Source organism: Microtus pennsylvanicus, chromosome 9 (genome assembly GCF_037038515.1).
Source record: "Microtus pennsylvanicus isolate mMicPen1 chromosome 9, mMicPen1.hap1, whole genome shotgun sequence".
Taxonomy (NCBI): domain Eukaryota; kingdom Metazoa; phylum Chordata; class Mammalia; order Rodentia; family Cricetidae; genus Microtus; species Microtus pennsylvanicus.
Genome location: NC_134587.1, coordinates 36,595,794 through 36,615,242, shown reverse-complemented (window position 1 = coordinate 36,615,242; position 19,449 = coordinate 36,595,794). Strand labels below are relative to the sequence as shown.

General features: G+C 36.2%; 1 protein-coding gene across 1 annotated transcript in view; it reads right to left on the bottom strand.

Moving 5' to 3' along the window:
- Positions 1-19,449, bottom strand: part of Lrp1b (LDL receptor related protein 1B) — a 1,720,116-nt gene that overhangs the window by 26,036 nt on the left and 1,674,631 nt on the right. Inside the window, exons 85-86 of the mRNA XM_075985306.1 lie at positions 8,988-9,162; positions 3,360-3,464 (exon numbers count right to left, since the gene is read on the bottom strand). Of these exons, the coding sequence (XP_075841421.1) occupies positions 3,360-3,464; positions 8,988-9,162 (280 nt within the window). The remainder of the gene's footprint in view (positions 1-3,359; positions 3,465-8,987; positions 9,163-19,449) is intronic.

Genomic DNA, 19,449 nt, shown 5'->3' with positions numbered 1-19,449 from the left:
CTTCGCACACCCCTCTCAATAGCTGCCTTGTCCAAGGTAATGAGCCATATATAATGCTTAATCTTTCTGGGACTGAAACAACTCTTGATTCTTTAGTCCACAGGAAATTGCTCACGAACAAACTTCTCCAATTTGTCTTTCTTCTTGATCTTCATGGCAGCAAATATCTCTCAAAAATCACCTTACTAGACCTAGATGGAGGTGGGTGGTCCATGGACTTCCCACAGGGCAGAGAACCCTGATTGCTCTTTGGGCTGATGTGGGAGGGAGACTTGATCGGGGGAGGGAAATGGAAGGCAGTGGCTGGGAGGAGGCAGAAATCTTTAATAAATAAATAAATAAAAGTTCACAATATCTTTGCTCCCAGTGATCTCGTGCTCTCAGTAACATTCATTGTAACTTCCACATTGATTTTATTTTCAATAAATTCTGTTTTCCTCAGTGTTTCACCTATTCCTTACTTCTAATGCTCCTGTAATTTTTGTTTCAAAATATTACTGACACCAAAAAAGGCCTTTGATTATCCCACTTTGAATTATACATAATTCCTTATTCACCTGTTTTCACCCTATACTCTGATATTATTTCTATTGTAACAATTAAGGGATAATTTTATTTTCTCTTCAAATATGCTCATTGACTCAAAATAAATTTTATGTTCTTTAGCATTATATATTGGGATGATTAAAGGATAGAACATAAAATTCTATAATCATGCACAGTTGATCAGATGTGTGTGACCACAGTGTGTCATCTTGAATAAGGTACAGCAGTTAGATAATAGCATAAGAGTACACATAAAATATGAAGAATATATAATGTACTTCTCTTTCAGTTTTATGGTTATTAATATGTCTAATTTAACAAGTGTCTTACTCATTGATTATTTATATTTGGTAAATGGATTACTGAACATTTGATAATATATTTTCTCTATACTTTTTATGACCTAACTGTTTCAAGTTTGTATAATAACCATTACTACTTCTGCTTGCCAACAAAATTGAAGGACTTAGAAAAATCCAAGTACAGGCATGACTTCCATAACGACAAATAGACACAGAGATAATGTTACATAAAAATGAAGACGTTCCCTAAAGTCCTGTAAACACTGTGTTCTTCTTTTGCATTTACCAACTTCACTGATTATCAATCCCTGGTACTATGTGTTTAAAGATAAAGATTACTGTGGAGTGCTATAGCCATTTGAATGAGTTTTCATATTCTGCTGACATAGGGAATCCTTGCACAGGAAGTTATCCTGGTAACTCTTTCTGATGAATAAGAAACAAGAGCTGCTATGATGTGCAGACATTGCACCAAAGCACTGAAACACTGACAGAATAAACCAAGGCTAGGATCTAGGACAGAGATTTCAGTGATGCTAAAACTAACCTCAAATAAGTCTTCATTGTTTTTTGGCCAAAAAGCACCTGAACTCAGTCAATTTGAATAATAGTGACTCGCTCTTCTACCTAGTCTTCCCTCCAGACGTATCCCAAGGATCAAGCATCATTTTGCCCCTGAAGTGTCAGCAAAACTTTTGTTGTAGGGCTCATAAACTTCCAAACGTTCCTCTTGAATTTAAACGGGAATGCCATCCTCAGAACCACATCTTTTAAGTCCAAGCTTTTGCCTCAAAATCTCAGCAGTTAATTGTAACAAAAATAGCCAAGTTTTGGAAATGAAATCGAGAATTTTAGCCTGACTTGCTTTACAGTTTTATTGGATAGGCTGACCATGACTCCAGTGAGGCTACTCCAAGGTGTCCTTCAAAACTGCTGATTTTAACACTGAGTATTAAGAAAGAACCAGATATAGGTCTTTCTACTGTAGTGAGCCTAGAGGAGATGCTGGAAGCAGAAAATATGTGTTTACTTTCCATGGACTACCCCAAAGTCATCACAAACTAAAGGAAGGAAAAATGATGCAAACTATAGTGAAATTAAATTTCTTGAAATATATTGGCATGCACTTTTTCTTAATGTAATAAGTCATACAGTTTTCAATGTACATAAAGGAAACAAATAGTATATTATCCCATCAGTTTTTGAAATAGAAAAAGTCAAACTTAAAAAATCATTGCCTGAAATGTAGTAGCTACAGACTTTAAACCTCTTGTTTCTGTCCTCCTTGGATTAAAGTCTCCTGTTTTAGCATCTGTAATTTTACGAGCAAGCCTGAGTAGCTTTTTCATCACCTGCGATATTACTACACACTCTAGCAGTCTGTGGCATACACAGTGATCTGTGAGCAAAGCATAGGTTAAGTACATGTGACAGAGATGAGCCCCGAGATTAAGTATACACTGTGAAATGCATGTGGATGCTCATGATTTAAACCAATGAACTGTGGCCTGAAATGATGTCACAGGAAGCGCAGCAGTAAGTGGAAGGTTAAACCTACTTGCATCTCGGCTCATTAAACGCAGTTAAAGTGCACATCCCCTCATTCTGACAGTAGTGATCACAAGGGTTCTCTTTCTGGTCACAGCGCTGACTTTTAAACCCCACAGAGCATCTGCAGAATTCCAGTAAAATACAACTGAATAAAGCGTCTGACTTTTTGCCATATATGTTTAAATTTATCTTATACATTGAAAGTAATATAAAATAAAATGTTCCCTGGAATGCTTTCCTCCCTCACGTATACCCTGATGGTATGTTCCTCTGAGAACTAGGGGGGCAGGATATTTATTGGATTCACTCGTGGGCATCATTCCTTTACTCAGTTAAAACAAAACTCAGTACAGTGACCACATCAGAATGGCTTTAGGTGGTCTGTTCTAGGAAATCAGCAAACTGAGATGGAAAAAATATTAAATCTCCTAACTATTTAGTAACCCAGCTGCACATAATGTACTCTGAGAGAGCCACGAACTTAATTGGTTTATATTTTTTTTTCATACTCTAAGTCTAATACAATCATCAGATAATATTATATATTTGAAAATATAGTCCATATTCTTTTGGCAAGAATATTCCTAAGTACTGAGGAATACACACACGCACACGAGTGCGTGCACATACACACATACACAATAATCTGTAGGTTTCACACAGCTTAATAAGGTCAATAAAACCACATCAGTTTTCCAAGAATTTCCAAGTTGAAACTTATGAATGTCTGAGATGATATGATGCTAAGAACTGAATAAGCTATTCCTCAAGAGATCTTTAAGAAACTGATGAGAAAGGGTTTATGTAGCACATGTACCAATGAGGGACTATTGACCAGAGATACGCATGACACACCTACTTTATAAAAATATTGCCCCAAGAAAGGAAAACATTAGGATTATGACTCCACCTACATGCAGCTTTGTCTTATGCAAATTATCCACATTAGGAGATACTCACACACACACAGGTACATTAATTTCAGGATCCAGCTGGCATGTGCCACCATTGTAACAGTAACCGTCACATAATTGACAGCTAGAGGCAATCTTTCCATTAGTGCAGCTGCAGCAACGAAAGAAAAAAATAACATGGTTACCACCAGTATTATTGGTGTTGAAGGTTGACACAAAACACCTGAAAGCTAGAAAAGGCATCATCTGAAATCCTCTGGTTTGGGTTTAAATCTAATGTTTGCAGATGTGCAGATATTTGCTTATTAGAATAAGGGCAGATTATGTTTGCATTTTACTAATTTTCAACATAGTTGTTTGATAAAACTTTAAAGCAGCTAAATACATGTTTAGAAAATACTCTTGTATATCACTCATATGTTAGGGCATGATGAATTTATTTTTTAGTTAACTGGAACTTGATCACTTAACGGTGAGCTATAAGGCACACTACAGAATTATAATGGATTTTTGTTCTCACTATAGGATTTTTCTATAGAGAAAAGTTAGCATTGTAATTATTTTAAACCTGTATGAAGGTATATATACATATATATTCACTTAAGAGTACATGAGTTTATGTTCTTGGGTGTCTAGAGGCCAGATGAAATATTGTGTGTCATCCTTGGGAATGTTATTCACCTCTTTCAAGGAAGAGACTCTCATTGCCTAAGGTTAACAATTAGGTAGATTTGTTAGGCTATTCACAAGCATCATTTTGGTTCTGACTCTACAGAATTGGTTGCCCGGTGGTATTAGTTTAGGAATATGATTCTGTAGGTAAAGGCGTTTGTCACCCAAGTAGATGACATGTAACTCTTAGACTTGATCATCTGGCCTTCATGTGCACTGTGATATGATTGTGCCCCAAAGCTGTGTACACAGGTATAAAAATAAACATTACTGGAAATAAAAATATCAAATTAATTCACATGTTAAATACATATTATTCAATTCAACGTGACACATGTTGCTTTGTTTTGACGCAAGGTGTTACTTTCCAGCCCAAGCATATGTGACGTATTACATAGCCAAGTCTGGTCTATGATTTCATATAAGTTCTTGTACCTCACCCTATAGAATACAGCACTTACAGGTGTGAGCTTCTATGTCCTTAAATTTTTTATTGTCAAAATTGAGTTAGTTAGTGAAAATCTAAAGCTAGTAGTGAAGGAGTCATGCAGGAGCACAAACAGCTGGGTACTCTTGAAAATCACACCTCAGAGACTAATAATAGTTACATTACATGCCTGGGCTGGAAATAAACACCATCCTCCTTCAATTTAAAATGGACCTAGCAATCCTAAACAAACAACAACAACAACAACAACAACAACAAAAACAAAAACACGGTCTTGTATGTTAAACAAACAACTGTATTGGCCATGGTATACTCCTAAGAAAATGTGGAAACTGTATATATCTATGTTCCAGGTCATTGGGTAACTTGATTTCCTTGCTGAAGCATTTGTAAACAGCTATATACATGCTATTTTAAAGTAGAATACAATTTCATACTGGTATTGGTCGTCAATTGATAACAAAGTCAGTTGTTTTACAAGTGTAGACATGACCTTGGTACTGAATTAGGCTTCAGCACACTTGACTGATATTTCTGACCTTCCTGTGGTAGATGACTTTTGCAGAGCATCCCTTCCCTAGACTTGATTTTACTAATAACACTATCTCACCTCAGCTTCCTCAAGATACAGCACACCCTGTCTAGAGAATTCCCGAGTGACATTAAAATGCCTGAGAATGAAAGGAAGCCAACTTCCTCTTCATAATTTTCTTACTATGTGTACATTCACCTGTTTTCCTGTAGATTGTATGGTGGCTGGAATATAATCTTGGTCAGCTTTTGAATTTGAAGACAATTCTACAGAGCCTCTATTTCAAAATAGAATATCTTTTAAATATCAATAGGAGTGGTGAATTCACTGTGTGCAAGTTGTAAAATGGGACTGTGTAAACCCAGAGCCCATCATGGCAAAGGTCTCACATTCCTCATTAATAGAGGGTGTAAGATCTTTTACAGCTGATCTGAACATGGGCTTTACAATACACACGCAAAGTGAGCCAAAATATACAGTCAATAGTACTGCCTTCTGAAATGTTAAGTGTGAAGGCACTTCTTTTCCTCCTTTCCAAGCTTTATTGAACACAAAGGCAGGAAAAGTTATAGATTATGATTCTAGTAAAGGAATAATGTCAAAGAGGAAGAATTATCTCATTACATATTGCAGAGTTTTATATAAAATGATAAAAATATTATATAATTAATGATAATTATACAAAAGTGGAAATAATGCAAATTAATTGTTTTAAATTCCTGTTTCCATCATCTGTGATAACTTTTGTTCTTTTCCTATTAATGTTTTATTTGAATTTGCAACTGGAACAAATACTACTTAATGCCTCAATTTCCTATATGTCATTTTTTATAAAAATCACATAAAGTTCAAATAAACTCAAAATCTCTGGTTTAATCAATTCTCAAATGTTACTTTCAAGTTATCTAGTAAATACAAAAAAATTGATAGGAAAGATAATATCAAATGGTTCCTCTCTGAATGGTTCAACATAAGTTACACGCTTCTCTTCAATGGTATTTACTTCTATCTCCAAGAATAATATGTAGTGATGATCACTGTCATAAGAGTCTGTAGATAGTTTATAGCCACAAATATTAGTGTAAGTGGAAGAGACTCAACAAAAACATTATGTAACTAGCTCTGATGAGGAGCAGAGGTCATGAGGAGCACAATTCAGTACAGTGAAAACTTCTTCTTCTTTTTTTTTTTTTTTTTTTTTGGTTTTTCGAGACAGGGTTTCTCTGTGGTTTTGGAGCCTGTCCTGGAACTAGCTCTTGTAGACCAGGCTGGCTTCTTATAGTATACAAAGGTGATCCCAATAAAGTCTCCCATTAGTGAGAAGGATGGTGTCCCACCTAGCCATCTCTTATCACCAAATAATTGGGACTGGGTTACATCCAATTGAATTGTTGGCTAAAAGGGTCCATGGAAATGCAAAAACAACTCTGTTGTTGCCAAGACAATAGATTGTTCTCCAAAAAAAAAAAAAAATGTCAGCAAGGCCCCATTGTTGAAGACAACACCTCCACAACTCACTGAGCAGAGAGATGCTGAGTTTGTGCCTCCATAGAACCTTTATCCCTATTTTCTAGTGTCTTTTGGATGGGGAGGTATTCTGAAAGATACCAAAAGAGAAACATAAACACCAATCCAGCTACAAAGCCTTTGATCTACAATATGTCCCACTTAAAAAATATGCTAGGACAATAATGGCACAAAACTTGAGCAAGTAACAAAGCAATGTTGGATTTGACTTAAAGCCTACTCCAAACCTGGTACTGATTGAGTGAAAAAAAAAAGAGAGACTAGAGAGGCCAGGTTTAACCTATGTTAAAAAAAATATGACTGATTCAAAAACAAGCAAATAACAAAATATAACAAAAATTAAAATGTAGTGATGAAAATGACACCTGATGATATTCGTCTCCACTCATGGAAAAAAAAATACATCAACCCATATCCAGATATTTTGAACAGAGTGAGACCTTGGAACATACAGTTCTCAGTGAAAGGTCTCCATCAAATCCCTCCCCAAGGTCAGGAAAACCTGGGGAGGAGAAGTCAGAATGATTTAAGAGCCAGAGGATAAGGAGGACACCTGGAGACCAATGCCCTCTAAATCAAGTGAGCAAAGCTCATAGGAATGGAACTCACAGAGTCTGAAGCAACAGGGATAGAGCTAACACTGGTCTCTACCAGGTCCCCTGGGAATACATAGTTGCTTTCAGTTTAGTGTTTTTATGGGAATCTTGAATGTGCAAACAAGTGGTACTTTTATTCTTGGAACTTTTCATATTGTTAGTTTGTGTTGTCCAACTTTGATACGATGGTTTTATTTTATCTTATTATATCTTATTTTGTTTAAAACAAAAAACAACCAACAAAGCAAATAAACAAACAAACAAAAAGTCCTTCACATGTACAAACTTAAATAAAACTCTTTCGTGAGTAAGAACTGTTGAGCTTTTTGCAACCATGTGACTTGTGTGATCCATGTGAGTATTCATTTTGATTTTATGTAATTATTAAAGTAATATCAGTCCTGTTTTTAATTACCTGAATGAAAAGGAGTACACTTTCAAATGATTCAGCTTGTTAGGTCTAGTTTATGCCATTCATAAAGATAACACAAAACACATTTACAGTAAATGCTATAGTGAGAGCAAATAAAAAATAAATAAAACTTTGTGTCATTGCCTGCAATAAAATTTTATTGGATCTGCCTTTACAGAGTAACATAACTCATCTGACAAGTCATAGAGCACTCAGTGGCAGGGATGCTTTATGGAACACTCTTACGTTTCTTACTCTGATTCATTATACTCATAAGCAAAGTAGATGACAGAATCCAGTCCTTCATAGATACTTCTTTTAGAGTACTTCTTTCAAAGTACTTTGGCATGAGGACTGACCTCTCACCTCATGGCAAGAAGTTGTTTTCTGGTACAAGCTGAATGTCACGAATCTTAGTTGCTGAGTCCTGTTCCTATTCACTTAGTTGTAAAGACAAATTTCAAAAGACAACAGAAGTAGAACTTGTACATACCCACTCTGCTTCCTAGAACCCATAATTTAATATACTTGTTTTAGATAGAAATTCTCAGTCAGAGCAGGAAAAGAAAAGGCTTAGTGCCTATGTCCATTGAAGATATATATTGCTTCAACCCAGAAGGTTCAATTCAAACCAATAAAATAGAATTATAATCTCAAATGAAAAGACACTTAATCAGAAAATGAATTTGAAAAATTCCAATCTACTCACTGTGGTTATGAATAAGAAATTACTATTAATGAAAAACTTTACATTGAACAGTCCACATACTTGCATCCATTATTCCAACAAGAGGCTCTGTGTATGGAGGTCAGAAGAAAAAGTTTGGAAGTTGGTTCTCTCCTAAAAACGTGGATTTGGGGGTTAACTTCACATGACCAAACTTGTTCTACAATTTCATGGATTCCTCCTATCTCACTCTATTGAATGTAGAACTAAAATAGTAATGCTTAAAAATATATGTGGCTCTAGGCCTAGCTCCTTTACATTTTGTGCAATGTCACTGGCCTTTATACACCATGATGCTCTTGGATTCATGAGCCATCACTTGCAGATACCCTAAGTACTCATCATTGCTGTTTCCTTCTGTTTAGGTCTCTTCCATGCCTCCCACCACCATCTCTTTTTCCTGCTCCTCCTCTCTCTCCTCATTGTTCTGCTTTCACTGTGAATTAAACCCTCGGTAGGTAAATATGGTCATATCCTTAGCTCAACATATAGACTTTTAAATATTTTCACTATTGCTTGCTTCTTGGCTATATTTCATTTCTGGAATAATCTGATACTACCATTGATGTTCACCTTCTTCAGATATTTGCAAAAGTGTTGAAGAGTGAGCTTATTTGAACTTCATCTCTAGCTAAAAACAATGAATTGTTGGACAAGCCGAACTTTTGATTAAAATGTTACATTTACTTTATACTTTATTTTGGAACCATGCGTCTTTTATATACAGGCGCTTTATAACCTAAAATAAGCGCTTACTTACTTGCAAAGTATATCTTCATTGTCTTTATTTATAATACAGTGTCCGCCATGGCACCGTATACATTTGTCAATCTCACATTTCGGTCCTTCATAGCGTGTTGGACAGACACATTCAACACTTCCATCATTCCCAATGGTACATGATTCAGAATTCACACAATAGTGGTGGCATACATCTAGGAGGAAGGAACAACCAAACACTTAAATAATGCTATGAGATATTGTTTTCAGTTTTATAAATGATATTATTTTGCTTAATATTAAAATGGTCACAGAGTAGGTAAAATATTTTTTAAATTGGCTTGTATAATATACAAAAGAGACTTCTCTGATAAAGCTTTTATTCCTTTCTATTTCTCTGTTAGGATCCAATTAATCAGGCTAGGAAGATAAGTGTTGTATTGACACAATGCTAGCTGATAAGCTCTTTTTATTCTGACTTTCAAAGCTTAAGATTCCTTAACTTGGACCAGGTATGCAAATACCTACGGGGGTATTTTTTATTGAAATCCACCATACATCAAGTCCAGCTGAATTCTCATTTTTCTTCACACAATAGTATGGGGTAAGAATCACAACCTCTATTTTATAGATGGAAAATATTAACTTATTTGTCCATAGGTACCCAACTGATATTTGACAAAAGCAGATTCTGACTCCAGTATGACTTTCTGGGAAATTTTCATAATAGAATGTCAGGAAATGACTGTCAATAAATGGAGAAACCGAAAAACAAAAAAACAAACAAACAAAAAAAAAAAGATTCCTTAACTTTCCTTTCAATGAGCAGGGCAAGTGTGGTTGGACATGAACAAAAATGCTTGACATTTCCTTAGAAGCCAATCACTGTTGCACTTCCCACCTCTCGGTATCTCTAGATCAATAGAACATTTTGTGAGAAGATAGAACGCCAAAGAAAAGCTGAGCAGGATTGGCTGTTGCTTTATGGGTGGAAAATGATACAGAAATATAATCTTCCTAAATTCTATTTGCATGCTGAACAAACCCCCTCCAGACTGAAATGTTCCCATCTAATCTACGCTTGGGTTTTAAAGCATCTTCCTTTTAAAGCATTACAAACATGTTTTTTTCATGATCAAAGAATGCTTCCCTCAAGTATTTTAATACCTCTTGAACATTCATAGTTTTAAAAAAAGCACTGAATAAACTTTTAATATCACCTTAGAATTATTATGCTTCAGTCTGACTACAAGGCAAGGCAAGTTTGGGCTCTCTATCCTTTACTGCTTAGGATCTTAGATGGCTGGAATCATCATTCTTGTGGATTCCTGGAAATTTCTCTAGAGCCAGGATTCTCTTTTTGTTTGTTTGACTTCAATTTTTCCATTCTTATATAAAATTATTTTTATTACTATCTTTAATATAAAACTTTGAGCAGCTTGGTACTTATCACTGTATGTTCTAGTATATATTTTACGACTCTTAGTTTACTGTCAGGAATCATGCAGTGAGATTTCAGTTGAGAGAGCAGAAGACTGACCCACCCAAATGAATGCATTCTGATGGAGATAAACTCAGATTTGCAAGGTGCTGCCTATATCTTTTGTATATCAGTCGTTTTTATGGTAGATCTCTTCTGAAACCATGAGCACTCTCCTTTCGTGAAAGATTCAGCAGAGTAGGGATTATGGGACACAATTCTTTCCCGTGTACTGGTATATTGGGTCAACCCCCAACACTCTGCGGAGCCTCCAGTGGGAAATTTAGTCATGTGGCCGGAAACCTCTGTCCCTGTAGTCATATCCTTGTTCTGTTCCTTGAGATAAATTAGATATCACCTCTCCCTTCAACTATCTCAGAACATGAAGTCAGGAAAGGAGTCTTCATACAGATCACATTTGGGACCTTCAAAGACAAATGGACATCCAAGCTCAGAGAATTGCTTTTGCTTTGCATTTAAATATAAACTGGAAATTTCAGAATAGAAGAAGAAAGAAACTAATGCCAGAAGTATGTAGTGGAGAGTTTATTTTGTCCTCAGATCTAAGTCCCGTGTTTGCTGTAAGTCTTTGGAACCCTGAAAGAGATACTGAGCTGGCACTCAGAGGTCCCCAATAACCGTCATTATAACTCTAAGAGATAAACATGAAGATTATGATGTTAGTTTTGAGAGAGGTATTCTATTTTGCTTCTGTTTAAATTATTTGAAGGTTTATGGTACAAAACCTGTTTTCTAAGCTTGTTAGTTGACATTTCATATGAAATGTATTGTGTTTGGTTCAAATTTGATTTTAAAATATTATTTTATTTTGAAAGAAATATATGAATCATAGGATTTTGCTGAAACAATGTTTTATGTCAAAAAAGACTTAGGTAAATATTTTTGTTTAATGTGTTCCTATGCCTCACAGGATTTATGTCCTGTGTTGTTTGCAAATACCCAATTCCTTTGGCAGATAATTGCTTGTGAGTACACATAGTTTATTTAATTCCAAGCCTAGATTTGGTTGGAATCACTGCTTCTACTAATTACCAGCAGAGATTTTGAAATATGGGTTGCTCTGAAGAATGAACGCCCAGTTTTTATCAATATACATTATTGAGAAGGCTATGTTATTTCTGGGGCACATGTCATTCACCCTTCATCCAAGTGGGGCTAGTCTATATTTCATTGTCTCATGTAGCTTTTCGAGAACATTATTTTTTGTTGGAAATGAGGATTGACATCTGTACTGGTGTTAATATGGCACGAGACTATGAGAGGGAGCCCTCTTATGTGAAGGTGAAGCATAAAGAGAGTTGGTGAGGTTAGTGTTCAAACACCAAGTGAACATTCCAGAGAAGAATATGTCAGCACTCAGAAGCCTGAATTTCTCAGAGATAGTGTAATTGATGATCTGCTATTGCTCTGGCAAATAATCTTCTGCCATGTTTCTGAGAGCAACTTCAATTAAATCAGTGGATCCCATGGAAAAAGAAGATGAAAACGTAGTGGTTGGGCTTGTTGAAAAGGCTTGGTGGGAGAGGGAGAGGATGAGTTGAATAGGATTACAGATCCCTGTATATGAAACTGTAAAAGATTTTAAATGGGGAAACAACCAAAAGAGAGTATTCAGATACAGATCTTTGGAATTATTTGATAATACTGCTAAAATTACAAGTGTAAAATATATGGAAGAGAGACAAAGATTTGCTGGAAGGGCTAGAGAAACAACCTGATGGGTAGAATGTTCTCTTTGATGTGTAGCACCCACGTGAAAAGGAGACATTTCATACTTATAAACTCAGCACTGGAGAAGAGATGTCAGGCAGATCTCCAGGACTCAAAAGCAATCCAGACTGGCCTATGAGTCTCAGGGCAGTAAACGACACAGTTTCTAAAACTGCAACCAGACATAAATGACAACTGGGGAACAAAAGGGGACTGGCTCCTGAAGTTTACATCTAGTCTCTGTGCACGGGCACTCCCCATTCAAACACATACATACGAATATACATACACACATGTACACACAGACACAAAAGGTAACTCACAATTATGCTATCATAATTTGATATTTCTATAAAATTTTAGCAAACTTCCAAACATTGTCATGCAAATTTAATTCTGATTGTATGTTGATTTTTAATGTATGATTTGAATGGTAGTATTGGAGTATTTGCCTCACTTTAATATGAAAGAGGTATTCTCTTTGAATGCCCACTTACAGAAAGCTCTTTCTTTTGAAAGTCTGAATATGAAAGTATGTCATTGTCTCGACATTTATGATAACCCATGCAATTTTGGTTGGTTAAGACACATTTCATGTACTACAAACTGGTCTTGAATTGGCTGTATCTAAGGATGGCCTTAAGTTGTTGATCCTCTTGTTTCTGCTCCCTGAGTGCTTAGATGATAGACATGCCTTTCATATTCTAGACAAAACTCTGCCTTCTGTGCTATACTCAGCCTCCCATGGGTTTTTATTATATACTAATTGAATAAATTGGTTTTAATAATTAAAGTATTTGTCTTAACTTGAATACAACGTATTCTGTTTTGGAAGTAGTTGCCTGTTGTTTAATTAAATTACTTTATGTAAATACATATTGAAATATTTTCTTCTTATTTTTATGTTCTTAATGGGTAAACAACATTATACTAAAATGTTACCATGATTTTAGTCTTTCTATTAATCTCAATCATATTTAACTTGATTTTTGTAACCCTGAGAATCTTTTAAATGATCTAATATAAAAGTATTAAGACTATAGTTCCATTAGCTGACCCTTCTGTCATTGTTCTTTATTATGATTAACTAAAAATAATATAAATATTTATAACCTTTCATTTAATCTATCTTAGTGCTTTACATTTTTTGTTTTTGCTTTTGTTTTTCAAGACAGGGTTTCTCTGTAGCTTTGGAACCTGTCCTGGAAGTAGCTCTTGTAGACGAGGCTGGCCTCAAGCTCTCATAGATCTGCCTGCTGCCTCCTGATTACTGGGATTAAAGATGTGCACCAGCACCTCCTGCCTACAATATTTTTTCTTTCAAAATAAAAAAAATTAGAGCATACGGTCTGTGGGATGTCCATGGGTTTTGGTCCATGAGTTTGTTCTGATATTTAATTTGTAAAATAAATTTCTCACAAAACATTTGATTTTAAGAAGTATGCATAACTCTTTTCTGAAGTGATCATGCCAGTTCATTCTTTCACAAACGTCACACACACGAACACTCAGGGCAATGGTTCTCAAGATGTGGGTCAAGAACCCTATGCTGTAGAGGTGGGGTGGAGAGTGAGGTTGAAGGATTCTTTCTCAAGTGTCGCACATCAAATATTTACATTATGATTCATAGCAGTAATAAACTTACAGTAGCAGTGGAAACATTTAATGTTTGGGAGCCATTACACTATGGGGAACTAGATTAAAAAGGCAATCGTGTTAGGATGTTGAGAACTACTGACCTGAAGTAATACAGTATTTACTTTTGTGGATTTCACTGTGAAAAGTGACAGACAGCAATGCAGACAGCAATCACCTCTTTATGAAAGATGTGAATCTTAAAGATCTTGTATGGAAAATTTTCTCAGAACCTTGCTCTTCCTTGAAGTGAAATTTTACAAGAACACAGAAAATATCTGCTCGCTGCAGGCTAGACACAGTAATATTAGCTTTGGTGGTGTTCTAAACATAGCTACAGATGATCCAGACACCAGCTCTGAGCATGCTCATTAACACTGAAGAAACCGTCTGTGTACAAACTCACAGATTTTTCTGAGGCACCTGATCTTTTCCTTTTCATAAAAGTTAGAGACACCATCTCTGTGCACACTCATTCAGGTTCCAGCCACTGACCCTCTATGAAGACTAGATGTCACGTCTAATGAGGCAGTCAAAAATACAAATGGCGACAATACAATTGAAAAGTGCAAAACAGAGGTACCAAGTTCCCAGGACAATGGAAAGCTAGAAAAACAGGGCACAGAATTAGACAGCCAACCAAGAGCATAGTGAAAACCCAAGTAAAGAAGAAAGGGCATAGACAGCTGGAGGAGGGATTGCCACAGAAGCAATGGCCGTGTTTTAAAGTTAGAAAGAGAACACCAGGAACATGCTTGCTAATGCAGACTGAATCCAGAGCATGAGTAAATGAAGGTGCTGCTTTCTTCTCCTCAAGAGAAAAAGGATGTCAAGACACCAGGTAGACTGTGCTCAAGAATTTACGCCACTGCAACTCTGACTGCTGTGAAGAACCTCAAAGTGTGACAGACATGGAAGTTCTTGATGACTGTATGGCCATTCACTTCCTGTGCCAATAGTGTTCCAGTTATGGCCTCGGTTTCCATTTGTCTTTAACAGTAAGGAAGAGCTGAAAATATTCTTGTATTTTTCCTGGTTATTTTAGGTCTTTCTCTAAATAGGCTTGCTTTCAGCTTTATAACTCAAATTTAAAAATCCTATTTTATTTTTTACAAAGTAGAAATTTGGAAGACCAAGTTACTATATTGCCACTGTGTGGACAGGGCATCGGATGGCAGGATACTGTATATAAAGAAGCCTGATTTGGGAGTCATACAATTTTCAGATCTTGCACTCTCTAACAAAGAATATAAGGAAAAAAAATCTCTGAATCTAAGTTTGGAGACTTGGAAAATATGCACTCATCTCAAAGGTACTATGGGCACTGACATACGTTTCGTGTCTCTTAATGCCTTGGCATGTAAGGGTGTGATTACTTCACCAAACACTCTGCAAATGTCAGTTCCCCACAGTCCTCCACAAGACTTCACCTCCTTTCTTCCTCATATGCTGCCCTTCATGTTCCCTTTCATCTGACGACCTTCTCTTCAGTCCCCCACCCCCCAGATATCACTTGTGAGAAGTAAGCTTTACAATGGATCTTGGGCTCTTTCTGTGAATAAGGTTAACACAGCCCCACACTTCATGAAACTCTTCCATGGCATCTTATTTCCTTTCCTGAACGCCACAACAGATTCTTTGCTGGCGATAGGAAGTAGCTGGCATAACTGTTCACACAGTCCAACATGTGACCTTGTCAGCTGACTACAGCAAATCCTTCATTGAAGACCAGTGCTAAACAGAAATACAACAGCCTCATGTCCACAGCTCAGGCATTGCTCAAAAATTACTTTAAAAGTATCCTTCTAACATCAAAGATATTATAACTTTGCCTTATTTTCGGGTCTTTCAATGCTGCAGTCGAAACTTCTTTTGCTTGGAAACCTTAGCCTTTAAAAGTTGAGCGACTGTTTCAGCCTCAGAGACACAGCTCTTCCTGTCTGCCCTGATAATGTGTCGGAAGGAGCCGTGCACATGGTCTTCGAATGTCATCGAGAGTAGCAGGCATAATCGACTGCTTTGTCCTTTACTTAAAAACAAGCTCCGATTGTGTTGACTTCACAAATGACAGCTTGATTTACATGCACCATGCTATGCTTATTTGCTTGGATTGATAGCGGGAATCCTGGCTCTAGACATTTATGAAAATTTAGCTCTATGTATTCTTAAGAAAAGAACTTAAATAACATTTCATTTTAGCTTTGTTACTTTATATTTTCCCTAAATTATTACTGGTAAAATTAATTTGCATTCAGTCCTCTGAAATGTACCTTGCTGCTGAAGGTGTGAGACGTTTTAACTCAGCACAACTAAGAAGTGATGTTTTACCTCCCACTAATAGTCTATAATTAGGTCCCATAATGAACCTTTCTGTCATTCCTCCATTTACTGGTGGGAGTGTTGTATATGCCAGACACACTTTTGACAAAACACTGGGTCCACTGAACTTTGCTGACTCACACTGATGGGTTCCGAATCTATTACAATTCCTTGGATGCTGAATTTGTCATTTTAATGGCAAAGCCCGCGAACAGCATCAATGTTCTCAGGGATGTTAGCTGACATCTTGATCAACAGCTCCTGGGGTCTAATTCTGCCTGCTTCAGGACCCTGGGCAACTTATTTAACCTCTGTCTGAGGATTAATTGGTTAATTTAAATAAGTGTTCTGCAGTAAAAGGCGGGAAGCACTCTGACTGCTAATAGTACGGATAAAATCATAACACAGCCTGGTAAAGCAGCGGGCTGCCACACACTGTGATTCTATTAAGTTGTCAATTAAGATGCAGGCTAACTGAATTTGTTCTTTGGAAGAATGCAAAAATCTGTAATGATGGCTATATAGCATTTTTAAGGCAGTTCAAAGAGAATCAAGAATTTATTTGATTTAAAACTAAAAAAATCTTATAGAGTATAATGCATCAATTGATACAAGGTAATGAATGAAGAAAAGACTTTAACTGAACTCAAATGGAGTCTGGTGGGACATGCCTATAGTCTGAGCAGTCTCAAAATAGCATGGAGTATTAACATCCTATAACACCTTCAAGGTTATCCTTGATTAAATATAAGAGTTTGGGTCAGTTTGGAATATTCAAGATACTTTAAAACAAAATAACAAGAACACCATACACACATACATAACAACTAGGATTAACCACATATAGAACAGATATTTTTCATGTAATATGTTAATTGTCTTTTAATTAACTTTTTCAGTCCATTTTCATTTAGATATGCTATCTGTAAAATTATTTATGTGTTTGTTTATCAGGTGTTGCTGCAAGGCTGAATTTCAAAAAAGCTTCACATCTGAAAAAGATACAATAAACAAAATAACAGAGTGAACTAAGAAAAGAGACACAAAAAACAGAGTTCAAAGAGGCAGATGTCAGTTCAAACTAAAGAGGAAGTGAATGATTTAAAGAGCTCACTAGCAAGGACTAAATATAGGCTCCATGGCAGAGAAGTTGCGTTTAGACGGAGAATAGCCATGGCTGTGGCCCTACGAGATTAAGAAGAGAGTTATAAACTCGGCACCTGTGAGAGACAGAAGATGGAAGTCATTACAGATTTTAAGAATTGTTGAGAAAAAAGAAAAAGGAAATTAGTGCCTTCAGAGGAAGCAGTTACACTGCATCCTCTGCTGTGCTTGATGGGAGAGGGATGGGGTAGTGAGAATGTGGGTGAGATTACGTGAGCATAACTGGATTGTACTTTCGTGTGATTGCTGTCCTGGGACGTACAACAGTTACATGAGAGTAGGCCTATTGTAGTGACATCTATATAGGAGAAGAAAGGAACTTTTAGAAAGGGAATGGAGAGCAAATGTTGACCATTTCTCTACTGCTGCAGATACGTTCCCACTTTAATGCATGAGGCAGGATAATTATGTCAAGTAAAGTAGCTTAGGCAGCTTGGTTCTGTGCTTCCTTCATTGGCCAGAGACGTGAGGTATGCTTTGGTCAACATTAAGTAAATCTAAGGGTTGAGTCCTCAAAGCTGATTGTCTTGTTCTGATCGTGCCTCTAACTTAAATATATACACGAGTGCTGCCCAAAAGACTCTGTGCACTGCATTGGTGCTGTATTCTTGAATTCATTATTAAAAAATAATAATACCTAGTACATTTTAGTGCTGTGGGATGATCTGTTTGTACACAGTGAATATGTATTATCCCCATTGGTTAATCATAAAGCTATTTTGGCCTATAGCAAGGCAGAATAAAGCCAGGCTGAAAAGTGAAATGGAGATACAGGGAGAAACAAAGGGGAGAGTCAGAGATGTGAGTGAATTACCAGGGAAGCAAGATGTGCCAGAGAACAGGAAAAGTCACAAAACCATGTGACCAAATGTAGATTAGCAGAAATGGGTTTATTGATTGTAAGAGCTAGTTAGTATTAAGCCTGAGTTATTTGCCAAATATTCTGTAATTAATATATACATTTGTGTGATTATTTGGAACCGAGAAGCTGTGGGACAAAAGCAATGCTCTGCCTTTGTTTACTCCATAAAACAAAGAGAATCATAGAATGAACATGAGAAAAACAGTTATCTGAGTACATGTAGATATAAAAATTTCAATGAATGTGTTTAAAATAAAATGAAATTTGTTTTACATAAAATATACCAATGTGACTGTCATTTGATAATATACACCAGTGGCAAAGGGAGGAAGTAAGAATATTGTTTAGTAATACAATAAAAAAAACTGGTTCTAGCAGCTTGAATGGTTGAGTGAGAATAGAGTCAATAAGCAGGGCCCACATTCTGGCTGTGCTTTAAAGATAAAGAAAGGATATGAAAGTCTCTGAGGCGTCAACAAAGATTTCAGAGTTTTGGTCTGAGTAATGAATGTTCCTTGCTAAAGGAACAAAGGAAAGATAGTGTGAGAATTCAAGATGAGGAATGTTAGGTTACCTGAGAGATAATATTAGTTGTCCCAAAAAATTGAAAACAAGGCCTGAAACTTAGAGTAAGGATTCATCCAGATATATAGATTTAGAGTCATCATTTATGTGCTGCGAAAACCCTTCAGATTGCTGGATAATGGTGGCACACACCTTTAATTCTAGCACTTGGGAGACAGAGGCAGGTTGAGCTCTACGTTTGAGGCCAGCCTTGTCTACAACAGCCAGTTCTAGGATAGGTTCCAAAGCTACAGAGAAACCCTTTCTCGAAAAACCAAAAAAGAAAGAAAGAAAAAAAAAAAAGAAAACGCTGCAGAGAAGTTATGTAAAGTCATCTAGATATTCATTGCCAAATTTATTTGTACATATGAAACATTCAAAAATATTTAAATATGATATACTCAGAATAGAAAAATGATGCCTTAAAAACATTATTTGAGAAGTCATTGGTTTTATTGTGAATTGTGAGAAGCTGAATAGGAATCATTAATATTTAGAAATAGAGAAAGTGGAGATGAGGGTAGTACTTTCAGTCAGAATAGTGTTTGCACTGGAGTTAAGCATTTTACCCTCAGCAACCAAGAAAGCCATAGTTAAATGGACTATCTTCATAAGCAAAGATGCAACAAAAAATATAAATGGGAAGAGACAAAATTGTGTTTATGAAGATGAGGGAAGAATGTGTCTTTAGAAAAAGAGGTCAAGAAATTCGTAAAAGCTATTGCAAAACAGGAATTGAGACTTGAC